The 13,106-nt window shown below is 39.3% G+C and overlaps 1 protein-coding gene across 1 annotated transcript in view; it reads right to left on the bottom strand.

Annotated features, from left to right (window-relative positions):
* The window catches only part of oca2 (oculocutaneous albinism II), a 47,530-nt gene extending 35,715 nt beyond the window's left edge, over window positions 1-11,815 (bottom strand). Inside the window, exons 1-8 of the mRNA XM_069149963.1 lie at window positions 11,574-11,815; window positions 7,183-7,284; window positions 5,767-5,958; window positions 5,391-5,448; window positions 4,621-4,693; window positions 4,180-4,337; window positions 3,999-4,081; window positions 2,444-2,597 (exon numbers count right to left, since the gene is read on the bottom strand). Of these exons, the coding sequence (XP_069006064.1) occupies window positions 2,444-2,597; window positions 3,999-4,081; window positions 4,180-4,337; window positions 4,621-4,693; window positions 5,391-5,448; window positions 5,767-5,958; window positions 7,183-7,284; window positions 11,574-11,815 (1,062 nt within the window). The remainder of the gene's footprint in view (window positions 1-2,443; window positions 2,598-3,998; window positions 4,082-4,179; window positions 4,338-4,620; window positions 4,694-5,390; window positions 5,449-5,766; window positions 5,959-7,182; window positions 7,285-11,573) is intronic.
* Between the last annotated feature and the right edge of the window lie 1,291 nt (window positions 11,816-13,106).

The following is a 13,106-nucleotide window of genomic DNA, read 5'->3' as shown; positions in this document are numbered from 1 at the left end:
AAATTACCATTGTTATAGAATGTATCTGTAAAATTTGATAGAAAGAGTATTTTTACCAAATATATATATATATACTGCAGCTTTGTCAGGATTAACATTATTTTTAATAAAGCACTTTTACTATCACAGCCATGAAAAAATACATATATCCAAAAAAAAAAATTCATTATGAGACTTATGTGTAAAACCTTGTAAAAAGTTACGTTATTTTTTTGCCTGTTAATTCTGTTGTTGATTGTAAAAGAACAACATCACTGTCACAACAGTAATTGTCTTTAATGCATACTGAACTGAACTTGCTGAACTATTCAACATTAACCTGGGTCTCATTATTCCAGATGAAGAATAGCTCAGACACTCAACTCCTATTTGTCTGTATGAATCTGTTCAATAATGAATAAATGAGAACAAAAGCATCCCATTTTTCTGTCTCAACCTTTGTCAAGAATGACGAAAGGAAAATCTTCACTTTAGACGTCTTTGGTAACATTTCACTGAAGTGCCCATTAAAAATAAGAAAAACTGATGTCCAATTACCAAAACATTGACAGATCCCTCTGTTTGAACTTGGCATTCAGAATATCACAATACCCTAAATGTGAGCATGTGCTCACTCATTAAGAAGCTTGTGTCGGGTTCTCATCAAAGTTTAATGCAGAAAGAAAACATGACTCTCCAGTGAGACAAACAGAAACCTGACAGGGCTGATGACATCTAACTGATGGCTGAGTAGCGAGCACTGTACGTGTTCGACTTTAGAGACAATCGCTCACACTGGGAATTACAGCCTCTGCAAACAGGCCTGTCGGTAACTCAGATGACACGAGAGAGTGTGTTCAGAGCAGAACTGCTCTGTCATCGCTCACAGCCTGCTGTTCACTTTCATATCATAGTGTTGCCCCTGCCGGCACAGTTTAGTGACTTCACACCTTGTCACGCTCAGGGAGATTAGCCTGTCTAATTAACACCAAATGCTGAGTGGAAGTAAATGGAAATCTCAGATGTACACCTGGGCAACTCTAATTCATAAAGGGAAAAAAATGTGTGAAATAAGAATTTGTGAGCAACAAGTGACAAAGATAAATGTAAATGAAAAATCACTTGATATTTGTTTCATATCAGGTAGGAAATAACGTTATTGATGGCAGATAATAAATGTGGTAAGAATTTGAAATTCATCCATTGCTTAATAATGCAAAAAGAACAGACAATTGAAGGCTATAATGTGAATTTGTCAGAGAGACGGAGGAATAAAGCAATTCATATGGTTGTACGGCTACAAGGTTATAATCATTACAGTATTTTTTTTTTATCATTCCAAGGTCAATTTATTAGTAATATAACATTTGACCCATTTATCTGCTATTGTAATTGCAGCCTATGTATGTAATGGTAGAGCAAACAAAGCTCTAGAAGTGTTGCAACATCTGCGGCCTTCAAATGGGTCCTGTTTACCGTGTTCACAATAAGAGTCCGTATGAAGACCCCCTCTGGTGGTACTCACAAGCTCAGATCTTTAAGGTTTTCATTGGATGGTATATTAATGTATTATGATTTTAGCTGCATACAGTTTTCCTTCTTAGTTTCTTAGAAAATGTCCCATCTGTCATTCTGTCATTCTGCCTTTTCATTTGCATTATCTGCATTACGTTACCTGCCTGCTAGCTTGCTAAACTGAATGCGAAACATACCGTGCACACGACTTCACATGTCCACTTGAAGGTCAATCATAACTAATCACAATTGTCCTGCTCTAACAGCTGCAGCACATCCATGATTCAATAAAAATAACAGAAGCGTGAGAGAGCCGTCAGATGAGCACGCCCTGCACGCCAGACAAAGGTGTCCAAGCAGGCACAATTAAAACACCTGTCCTGCAGTGTGTAGGGCCTTTATGGTGTGCTTTTCACAGCAGCCATTTTGATTTGGCAGAGCTGGGGAAGCACAGCTGTTGCCAATAATGTTACCGATGGCTCTGTTCATATTCAAGTGTCCCAGCAGGCCATAACGGTGTGAACGTGAGCCAGAATCAACAATATCAGCGAAGCAGCTAAATGAAATTCAGCCATAATTCATTTTATAATTCACACCTGTGTTTTCTTACTGTGACATGTCAAAATGTTTTCTGAGAAGAGGCTGTTTGAATTCAGCACCAAAGTGGATATATTATTTTCTTGGTGGTCTTTTTGACCAGGATGCTGACGTGAAAACTATTGACGAGTCAGGAACTGATAACTCTGATACAACATGAATCCGGTACCTCTTTATTTTGGGTGTAAATTTGAGATCATTCTTAAAGAAATGTCTGCACACACACAAGTTGTGTTCTTCCTTTCAAGCTGCACGGAGCTACACATGTTACACATTTCAAACTAGGCGGCAGATATTGAGCACCCACTCGTTCATCATCCGTAGAAGAGCACGAGCATCGCAGGTTATTTACCTCAAAGATGATAAGAACATAGACCCCGGCCAAGATGACTCCAGAGATGGCCACCTGCGTCTCCACACTGACATAGAGCGCCTGGTGGGTCATAGACAGCGGCACAACCTCATTATCCTGCAGGAAGGCCTGAATCGAGATGCTGATGGGGTCACTGTGCGGGAAACAAAACAGCACGACGACGAGAACAGTGTGTGGGTTGTTCGTTTACTGCAGGTTTGAAATCAAAGAAGGAATTACTGTCAGAAATCTTAGCAGTGGATAAACCCTAAAATATTCTGTGTGATTTCCCAGTGTTTCACAATGGTGTAACATTATATGGCATTTTATTGAAAAGAAAACGGTTTTCTTGTGGGAAAAGTAACTTCCCGTCACAAGTTTTCTTTAAAAAATGCCAAGTGTCAGTTCTGTGTCACCAGTGGGTTTCACTGATGAGTTAGACATTACTCCTGTACACCTGAAGTGAGGCTAATTTTAAAGCATTTGATGCATCTTGTCAGAGTGGAAACTGATATAATTTATTAATATACTGCATAGATTCATTATTATTTAATATATGACTCTTTGATTCTATATCATGCTACGCCCTTCATTTAAACCTGTTTCATGTTTTCCAGTTTATGACTGCTGATTTATAAATGTTAGTACTTGACTTCACACAGGATGAAAGCTGATGAGCTCATATGATCACTGAAATTGCATATTGCTATGGACATTAGCTGAAATATTGGTACATTTTACTCTAATACATAAATAAAATAAACAGTAAATGAAAACTGAGAGGTATTAAACCTATACTTATCTTTGAGTATTTTTTATTAGTTGTAGTTATAGTTACATGACGCCAGGTGGACGGCATCTGGAAATCCTGTTTTAGCGACCTTCAGTGGTTTAAATGTTCCTGCTGGGGCTTCTGACCACTATTAGTGCTGGAGCAATGCTTTCCTCATTTTGTTTGTTTTTGCATGTCCTTGTGTACATTCCTGCCAGTCCTTTCACATATTGCACTGACGTACAGGTGGCACTAAAAACAGTAGTAGTACAGCAGCAAGGGTGGGAAAGAAAAAGACTGCCAGCTACCGAACAAGGCAGTGATATAGAGGGAGAAAGTGGACGTAGTTCCAGGTCTGAAAAGTGAAGCCAATGTGGAACTGCCTTAAACTACAAGACCACCGATGGCCACTAGGGGCTGGCTCCAAAAAGCCTATCGCTCCAGAGACTCAAACTTTTAAGAAACATTAGCTGTGAAAATATGAGGAAAGCAATGCATTCAACACATTTGTTAGACCTTAAAGACATACTGAACTAACATTTCACAAAAGCAGAAACTTAATTTACGAGAAAACTCCACCTTGTTGCAGGGATGTAGAGGACTACTCCAGGATGTGACATCGCTGAGTGTAGGTGTGTAAGTGTGTAGGTGTTCAGGTTTTTGTGTACAACCCCCTAGTCATGAGGTGACAACTCAAATAGAGCGATTGTATTACTTTTAGGTCCACATACATTAAAATCAACCGGTTTAAATCAACACAGTGTCATCCAGTGTTGTGACTACCTGCTGACCATCTCAAAGGTTTTTGTTAACACCATCTGGTCACTTCGTTCCAGATTTAGAGGAATGCTCCAATTATGAGTCACCTGTTCACAAACAACAGAAGATGAACAAGTTGGCTTTTCATCAGTCGACGCTTCCCAAATGAAACGGCAAAGAAAATGCGTCTGGTAGAGGATCTCACCTGCTGCGTTCGCCTCCTGCGCTGTCCTGGCTGCTCAGTCTGCTCCACCTGGATCAGGATGAACTCCTCGCGGTTGAGGTCTATCATCTGTCCTGCGAAAGGCCCCGCCACCTGTAGCTTCAGCAAGGTGTTGTCCCGAAAATCGGTTAGATTCATTGCTGTGAGTCGAGGACGGTCAAGAGAAAAATGTGAACATGTTGAATGTATGTTTCTACATTTGAAACGAGACTGGCAGACGAGCACGTGATAAAGAAAATACGATCCTCCCTCCTAGAATAAAACTCACGGACTGAAGAAACACAGCAGCTACATGAATACCTCACCTGTTAGGATTTCTACCACTCCCATTTATCTATCTTTTCCTGCAGCATTGAAAGTCCTAACGACACAGCATAACACAAAATCGCCACGTGTCTTCTGTAAAGCGGTGAGAAAGGATACAGAAACTATCTGTCTGAGAGACTGCCAACATCCTCCAGGGGTTGTCTCGATCCGGATACATGCTGAAGAACAGCTGAAACCAGACAAAAGTCACCTGTAACGCTGAGAAAATAGATGATATGGGAAATATCTTGTACTTACTCCGCTGTATAAATTCAGTCAATGCATTATGTAGGAAAGTTGCCTTGCTAAACCTCAGATGGTAAAAATAAAAAGTATGCTGTTTCATTTAACTTAATCCAGTGAGTGAGCTAAAGCCAGGAGGTGATTATCTTAGTTTAGCATAAAGACTGAAGACAGGGCAAAGCAGCTAGCCTTACCAATGCTAAGCTTCAGTAATAAGCCAGTGATGACAGTAATGACTGACCTTCACCACACATCACAGTAAAGGTCAGTCATCAACATGATTTATCCTGTCTGCACGTACAGAAATGTAAAAAAAAAAAAAATTGTGGTTTAAGAATCGTGTGTTCACAGTGATGTCACGGGAAAAAGAGTTGATTGGATGAACTGCTTTTTGGCAATAAAATCGTTTTTGCTTATAAAACCGTAAAACCATTGTTTTGCTTTTTTTGTTAAATTTCTCATTAATGAGCCTCAGATGTATTTTTTAAACTTTCGACAGAGCCAAGCTAACTGTTTTCCCCTTTTCATAAGAATAAAGATGTTGTGTAAATAAGGGGAAAAAAAACTAAACTTTTAGCACAAACTTGTTTTTTATGTGATTTATGTGATAAAGGTGTGTTATTTTGGGAGACGTATCCACTTACACTGCAGAGAACGACAATAGCAAAGATAGTGGCGATTTTGGCGATTCTGAAGCAGCATCTGACAAGACAAAAAAGTGGATATTCATTAGAAAAGAATAGAGATTAGTATGATGGTACTGTATACCAGCATTTTCACACTCAGAGGTTGGGCCCCTAAAGGGGGACACACAAGGAATCTGTGGAGTCCCAACATTAAATAACAAAATCTTTATTTTTTTGGGGACTTTTCTCAAATCTTTCCTACTTTTTTTCTGATAGTTTCCCCTCTTCAAGTCTCGACATTATATTTAGAGATTAAAAGGAAGAGATATAAAACACAGCATATAAAATACTCCAGTCAGTCATAGTTTTCTCCTGGTAACATGACAGGTCTCACTTCACATTGCTGGCGAGTCTGAAGTTGACGTTGTCCACAGCGTCGTACTTCTCCGAGGAGCCGCAGCGGGACAAGGAGAGGCTGGTGACCTCGCTGCCCAGCCGATACCGTCTCTCCACGTCCAAGGAGCCGCTGTCCCAGTGCTCTTCACCTCCAACAAAGCTGGGGTTATGTAGGGTCATGTAGGTTACACTGGCAAGGAATAAACACTGTCAGTCATGGTGCAGAAATAAACACTGGAATAAATACTGGCATTAAGACAGCAGCTATAGATCTTGTCAAGCTCTTAAACTGAAAAATGTTTTCACTACTGAACAGCAAAAACATCTCTAAAAGACACGCACCCCGTTATCATAAATTTCTTACACAAGTCGTACCACTGCTGATTGAATCAATGTAGGAAGGGTTTTACAACGGTGTTATTTGTTGAGCTATTTCATTAAATTAAACTGCTGGCATGCCATTGTGATTCTGCCGAACACGAAACATTAAAAGCAAAGTACATAATCTCCTTTTTTTTTTTTTTTTTTTTTTTTTTTTTTTTACAAGGTTTATAAAACTGCTTCTAAAAAGAGAGTTTAACAAACAGTCCACTTTATGGAGCCCTAAAGTCTTCATTATAAAATATATTGTGAAACAAATTGCCTTCATAAATTGAGTAAATTATATAAATTAGCCATTGTCATTATTATAACTCATTATTATGCAAAGTTATGCCATCACTCTTCAACAGTACTTTATCTAATTGGAGTTAATGGCCTTCTTCCAGTGAGGTTTGTGTTCCACATTTTATTTCATAATGTCACTTTTAATTCATTTCATGTTTCATGTGAGTTGTCCCCAGTTGAAGCCCCCTCACCTTTCAGCTAATCACACTGCTGCCAAGCTTTAGCGAGCAGATGATGTAGGCCAGAATAAGCTGTGTCCAAAATCACTTCTGTACAGCGCTCTACATTTACTGTCCACCTTTTGGTTGAAGTGTTCGGATTCTGTATGTGAATTTATTTGCAATAGTGTCCCCTAAATATTAAAACAAGTGTCCATAGCAGGTACGCTACTTTCTGCGAACAATGACACATTTTATAGCTCTTAAATGACTGTTGTTCGACTCAACAGGTGACAGTGATGATACAAAAACAAGTTGATAAGTGAGCGTGCAAAATCGTAGTTTCTTGCCTACTATTGAGTAAACTATTGACTTTCCATTGTCGTGAATGAGTAAACAAGGGAGGGATTTTGGACACAGCTTCCAAACTTGACATTTGTAAAAGTCCTATTCGGTTGTATGGTTTTGTCTTTCATGATTTTTCACAACTTTTTTACACAATTTATCAGTTTAATTATTTTGCTGTTTTGTTTTGAGCCATTTGGGGCTCCATGCAGGAGCTGCCATGTATCGCCTGAAGAATTACTCACCTGTCATCTTGAGAGAATTTCAGCAGAGACGACCTCTCTGTAATGTTGGCTGAATTTGTTTTTCCTCTGAGGATGTTAACAGCACTGAATTTTTGCCTGAAACTAGAAATGCAATGGAATACAATGAGTTAAAAAAAAATAAAAAAAATAAAATAAAAATAGCAGAAAAACAGGGAGAAACAAAGAGCTTTTGTGAACTTTGACCCCAATAGAGAAACCCTCAGCTGTCAGTCACCAGTTTAAGAAGCATGCCAGACCTTTTGTCACCCCCCCGCTGGCACAAAGGTGGGTGAGCAGCTGGTGACTCAAGACCCGAGGAGATCATTAAGGGGTCTGTGTTACCCTGCTGCTGCACTGTAGCCCCCAAGTGGCTGCCTGCAGCAGCACCTGCCTCTCTGCTGGGTCTGAACCAACAATCACATCCACACATGTACACGCACACACAAAATATCTGTCTCCATCTATTCCATCATCATATGCCTAAAAAGCAGGCCAGTGAGTGGTTAATTAATCATTTTTAAAAAACACTTTCATCAAGCCCACTGTTATCTCAACAATTACTTTGAAACAGTAGAGATGTCATGAGAATTGTGTAATGGAGCCCACTGAGGAAAAACTGTTAGACAGAAATCTTTGTAAAAATGAAGGGTCCTCCTCTGCTAATCTTATAATCTTGAGGGGTTATATTGCCTGTCATGCAAGGGGGAGAAATGTCTAATTCATAATACCTTACTTGTGTTGTTGTCTTACAAGTCTGGTAGGCATAACCAAACACGTTGCAGACAGGGTGCTTTGAAGCAGTGAATGTGACAAGGGTGTTGGATAATGGAGTAGATTACACAATTGGAAAGTCTGCTCTGTTAATCCTCCTCGATAATGTTATACAACTATAAGGAGATTTAGTGCATGTCTACAAATATTTTCTCCCCTCTTTTGTTCCTTGTCTTGACTTTGATTCTGTCCCCCAGATGTGACTTGGCAGAGATTGCACTTCACTAAGTGTTTAAAGTATATTAAGCTCAGACAGAAAGGAAAGAAAAATTGAAATTAGAAGGAGTTTTTAGTTTTTAATGCACTTACAGTGTCCAGTCACTGTGATTAGTGTTGACCAGCAGAGAAAAAGGTCAAATGTTACCACATTATTTTTTTAAACTGATGTTTTTGGATGGATTTAACTTCCTGCAAAAAATGCCTGGTCATAATATCATATTAAGTTCTGTTTTTAGGTACTTTCCTCAATTGGGGTGATTTTTTTTTTTGGAAGAGACTGAACACTGTTTTTGTCCATACAGTGTGTTGAATGAATGTTATTATAAAATGTACTCTTTGCTGGCGTCACACTTATATCACTCACAATTGTTTTTGTAACCTAAAGAACCCATGTTTTATTATTATTATTATTATTAAAACAGTTTTAAAAACAGTTTTAAACCAAATCTAATACATTCATTTAAGTTATAATTCAAAAAAGTTGAGAATTCAAATATTTCCAGCTAGTTCTGTGATTTGCAGTATAATATTTTTTTCATCAAAAATTAAATCCCAATTTTCTCAGAATGTTTTCCAGTTCACATAAATTGACAGCCAAAAACCCACATTAACTCAACAAATTATATTAACATTTTTGGGACAATCTGCTCCAGATTAGCGCATTTTTCATCGCAACAATATCTGAAATGGAGAGTAAACATTGGACATGGGGCAGAATGAACACGTGCAATCCAGCGACTGTTTACTAATAAGTGAGCCATATCCAATATCTTAGGTTGGTTTTGCTCTGCATCAACTCTTGAGGGAAATATCTGTCTCTTTGCTGAATATAACTGCAGCTACAAATGATACGAATATGTAAAGTGAGTGAACAAAAACAGCAAGTTGTGGGCTTCAAAGCTAAAACACTGAGATGAAACCCAGAAGTCAAAAGTCTTTATTCAATGTTTGCATAAAAACAAATGATAGCTGCTTTAAACTTTAAAGCGGCAGCATTAATTTTAATGAGCATGACAGGAACCACAAAGTGCTAAATTACCATACAATGTGGTCTTGCTACTTCAAAGAACTGTTTTACAAAGAAGTTGCAATATTACGCAACAGTTTGCTGTTCCTTAAGCCTATTAAGTTCAGCCTAAACCTGTCTTCAAGCATGTTTTACAGTCTTGTGTTCAAACACAGTTTAAAGTGCCAGACAGACAACCTGACAGCTACCGCCGCTGCAGCATTCTTTCTGCCGAGGAATGAGCCTCTGGGCCGGAAAAATATTGTCAACTTGTCAGATGCAATCATGTTCAAATGTTTAACAGCAGCAATCCCTCACAGCTTTTATTACCGTAAACAGGAAACTACAGGCAGCAGGTGAACAGGGTAGGTTCTCAAAGGAAACTATCAGCTCAGTCTTATGATCTCATTTACGTCTGCTAATTTAACCATCACCGGACAACTTGATCATTTCTGGGTATTTTTTTTTTCCTCATTCTTCAGCTTTTTCATTCATCATTTTGAAATGAAAAGAGTAAACTGCAGGAACGGTTACAGTACCTGATGACTGTAAAATATCAAATACAAAACAGCAAATCTGTTCCACCACAGGAGACACACAAGTATCAGCTGCAGTCCACTCTTTATCATGTATAACTTTGACTTAGTTCATGAAGCACAAAATCCCCCAGTTTAATCCTGATAACATCACAGCCACGGGCTTGAGATTAGCCCCCCTCAGCGTCTCAGATCACACACCTTTAGGTCTGTGTGTGAGAATGTTCAAGCTTACATAGGAAGCTCAGGTCTTTTCCACGTATGTTTATACATTCTCCAGAGGATTTATCCAGTAGGCCATGTGTAATATGTTTCTGGATGTGTTGTTCAAATATCTGTCGTGTCTTCACTCCAGAAAAACCCAGTAAGGAGAGAGAATTAGCGCTAATCTTCAAAACTAGTATACAAAAAGAATAATGTCAATGTGGAATCTAGACCAATTAGTAACCGAGAGCTTTAAACACAAGCTTTTTGCTTAAGATGGCTTTTTTTTGTTGTTGTTTGTTTGTTTTTTTTTACAATTTGTGGCAGTGAAAACCAGCTGTGAGCAAAACTTTGGGATATTATCACCCTTTACTTGATATAGCTAGCTTGTTAGCACACACTTATTTACACATCAGCTGTTGCAAAATTACATCAGCATTCATTTGGATTCATGTTTATGTCCCCCTGGCTAATATTAGTCCAGTATTCATTCTCCTGAGGGAAACACAGGCTTTTTAGCAGCTAAATACTCTGTTGTTTAAACCAGCTAGTTGCTGACTGTTTGCTGAGCTGGTGGTGTGCAGTGAAAGCTTTATAGTGAACCAAAACAGTAAAGATGTGGGTTTCAAAACCAAAACAACAAGCTGAAAAACACTAAAATAACACCATCGAGCTGAGGGGAGCCAAACACCAAGTCTTAGTGCTGTGAACGGTGTGGCGTCATCTTTTTGATGACAATCTGACAAACAATAACCAATACAATAAGCCACCCTTTTTAGAGATGAATTTTTGTGTAGAATTAATGGAGATACATTATACAAGCAGTCTTTGGTCAGGCTGCTTTCAGTTTAGTTGAACATTCACTAGGAAAAAAACATTACCGGCTAACAAGGACTATATAACAATATCAGCTGAACACCATTATTCTCCAACTACATAAACTCGATCAGTCCGCCATCTGCATGAGGCAGGAGGTGATTTTCTATATTTTTCTTTTTATTATTAAATCTCATGAAAAGGCCAAAACCAACAATGAATGGATTAATGAAAACAACTATTGCCTGCAGTGGTAGCCAGGTAGGCGTATAATTTCATCTTCTCTGCCAAAGGGCTTCATTGTCATCCTCCTGACACTATTAAGAACACATCAGTGAGCCACCAGATGACACGCTGCTTCATTACCATGAACGTGGGCTCTATAGTTTATTCTGAGTCAATCCCACCAAGAAAGAATTTGGAATAAAACCTCACAGCTGAGAGGAGATCCCAACATTGACAGTGTTTACTCCAGTTTAAGTATAATTTTCCGGTGCCCAGATGTTTCAGGTAATGAGCAAGCCTTTCTTATTCGCCACGGTGGACATTTATGAGCTGTTTTTAGCCTTTTATATCACTATTATGGAACAAACAATCTTAGGGCCTCGTACCACAAACAGGGTGGTGAGTTCCACAAATATTGCACTGTTGGTTTGGGTCTTTTCACACTTTATTAGATTGACTTTCATGATTACCAAACTAGTCTTTGAAATCAGCCCATTGACTTATAATGAAACCAATTAGAGTTGCTAGAGTAGCTCTCCCTCCAATAATGCTTGTTAATAATAAATGAAGTTATTGCCAATCAACCACAGTGAGAGAACAGAAGCACTTCATACCCGTCCTCTGGTCGAACGGGGAGGAAACCGTCAGTGTGGAGGACGCACTGTGGGGAGGGTAGAACCGCAGACTGGCGGATCTTCGGGGTCTCTCTCCTCTCTGATAAACCCTGCAGCAGGAGCAGCTCCCCAAAGTTCCCTGCGACTTCCTCTGGCGACTTCAGGCTGCTTCTGCCCTGATGGTTTTGGGCCGACGCCTGAGACATTTCAATCTCCAGGTTGCTTTTGTTTTCCAAATACATGATGGCACCACTGCGGGGAAGAGGGAGGCAAAGTTTGTTTTTTTAACAGCAGATATCAATTTAACAGTGAGGTGTAGCAAAAATAAGTCATCAACCTTCTAAGTTGACATGGCTAACATACGGAAAACCATTTGAAGCCCGGTTTCTGGTTCTTTTAGCTGTTTCTACTCTTCACAAACCCCTGATGGAAGTATGCACCTTTTAGCTGCTCAATGTTACATGCTGACAAGCTGTCAGCTACCTGTAGCTGTCAGATATTTGGGTTTAAGCAGGTGCTGCAAAGCACAGCAGGTTCACAAGAGGTTTGACATCTAAAGCCCCTTTCATACAGCTTGTTCAAGGCGGGCATATTGAGTCATTATTGTGCCGCTCTACTGTTTTACATGTCACGCCTCTGATTCCAGAGCGCTGGTATGCTGTGCTAAAAACTAGGGCAGCATTATGTCAAAAAGTAAAGCTGGTCTAACTACGTCTTTTCTTTACTGAAGTATTACAGGGGGAAAACCGCCACCGGCTGCTGCTAACACAATGAGAGCTGTGAGAGTCAACCCAAACCGTAAAGCCGGAACACAGACTACCAAAACAATGAGCTGAAAGACTCTTAAAGGCTCCACAGGGTTAAGAGAAACGCAGTCAGGTGATTCATTTCTGTGGTTTTATCACGACGTGGGAATTTTTCATGTGATCCGTTGTAACTATGAAATCTGTTATTTCTGTACAGCATCTTTGTGACTTTTCCGTTCAATTAAATTTCAAAAATTGTGGATTCTTTGATATTTTATCTTCTTTCTTTGATTGCAAATGCTGTTGCCTGCTTTCCCTCCACCAAATAAATGCATTTATTTTTCTTGAGCTTTACAATTTTTCCCAACAAGTGATTGCAATTATGCGATTAAGTATTGCATATAGCCTTAGTACAGACTGTTGGATGAGTTAAGGCCAAAATTTGTTTGGCTTTACATCTCTAAAATTCTTCTCCCGGGGGAACAATAAGCTCTGTTGTACAGCAGAGATCCACCATCCTTTAGTGGTGATAGCTACAGGATACACAAAGTAACTGTTTATGCCTGCTCCTGTCTGAAATGAGCAATAAACTACCGATAGCCATCAAACCTGGTGTGATTTGCAATGTAAATGGTTGTGCTGAAATTACAGAGGAATGTCAACATGCATTATAACAGCTGAGTGATGCTCAGCACCCATAAAGCACAGCGTGAGCTCAGTGGATGAAGTCAGCTACAGCAGACATGTGGTCCTCATCAACACAAAGGCTGCATGAATTCGATGGGAT

Source organism: Embiotoca jacksoni, unplaced genomic scaffold (assembly GCF_022577435.1).
Source record: "Embiotoca jacksoni isolate LCO1_2020_lvr unplaced genomic scaffold, fEmbJac1.0.p SCAF_16, whole genome shotgun sequence".
Classification (NCBI taxonomy): Eukaryota; Metazoa; Chordata; class Actinopteri; family Embiotocidae; genus Embiotoca; species Embiotoca jacksoni.
The sequence above is the reverse complement of the archived record's forward strand: the minus strand, read 5'-3'. Positions and strand labels throughout refer to the sequence as shown.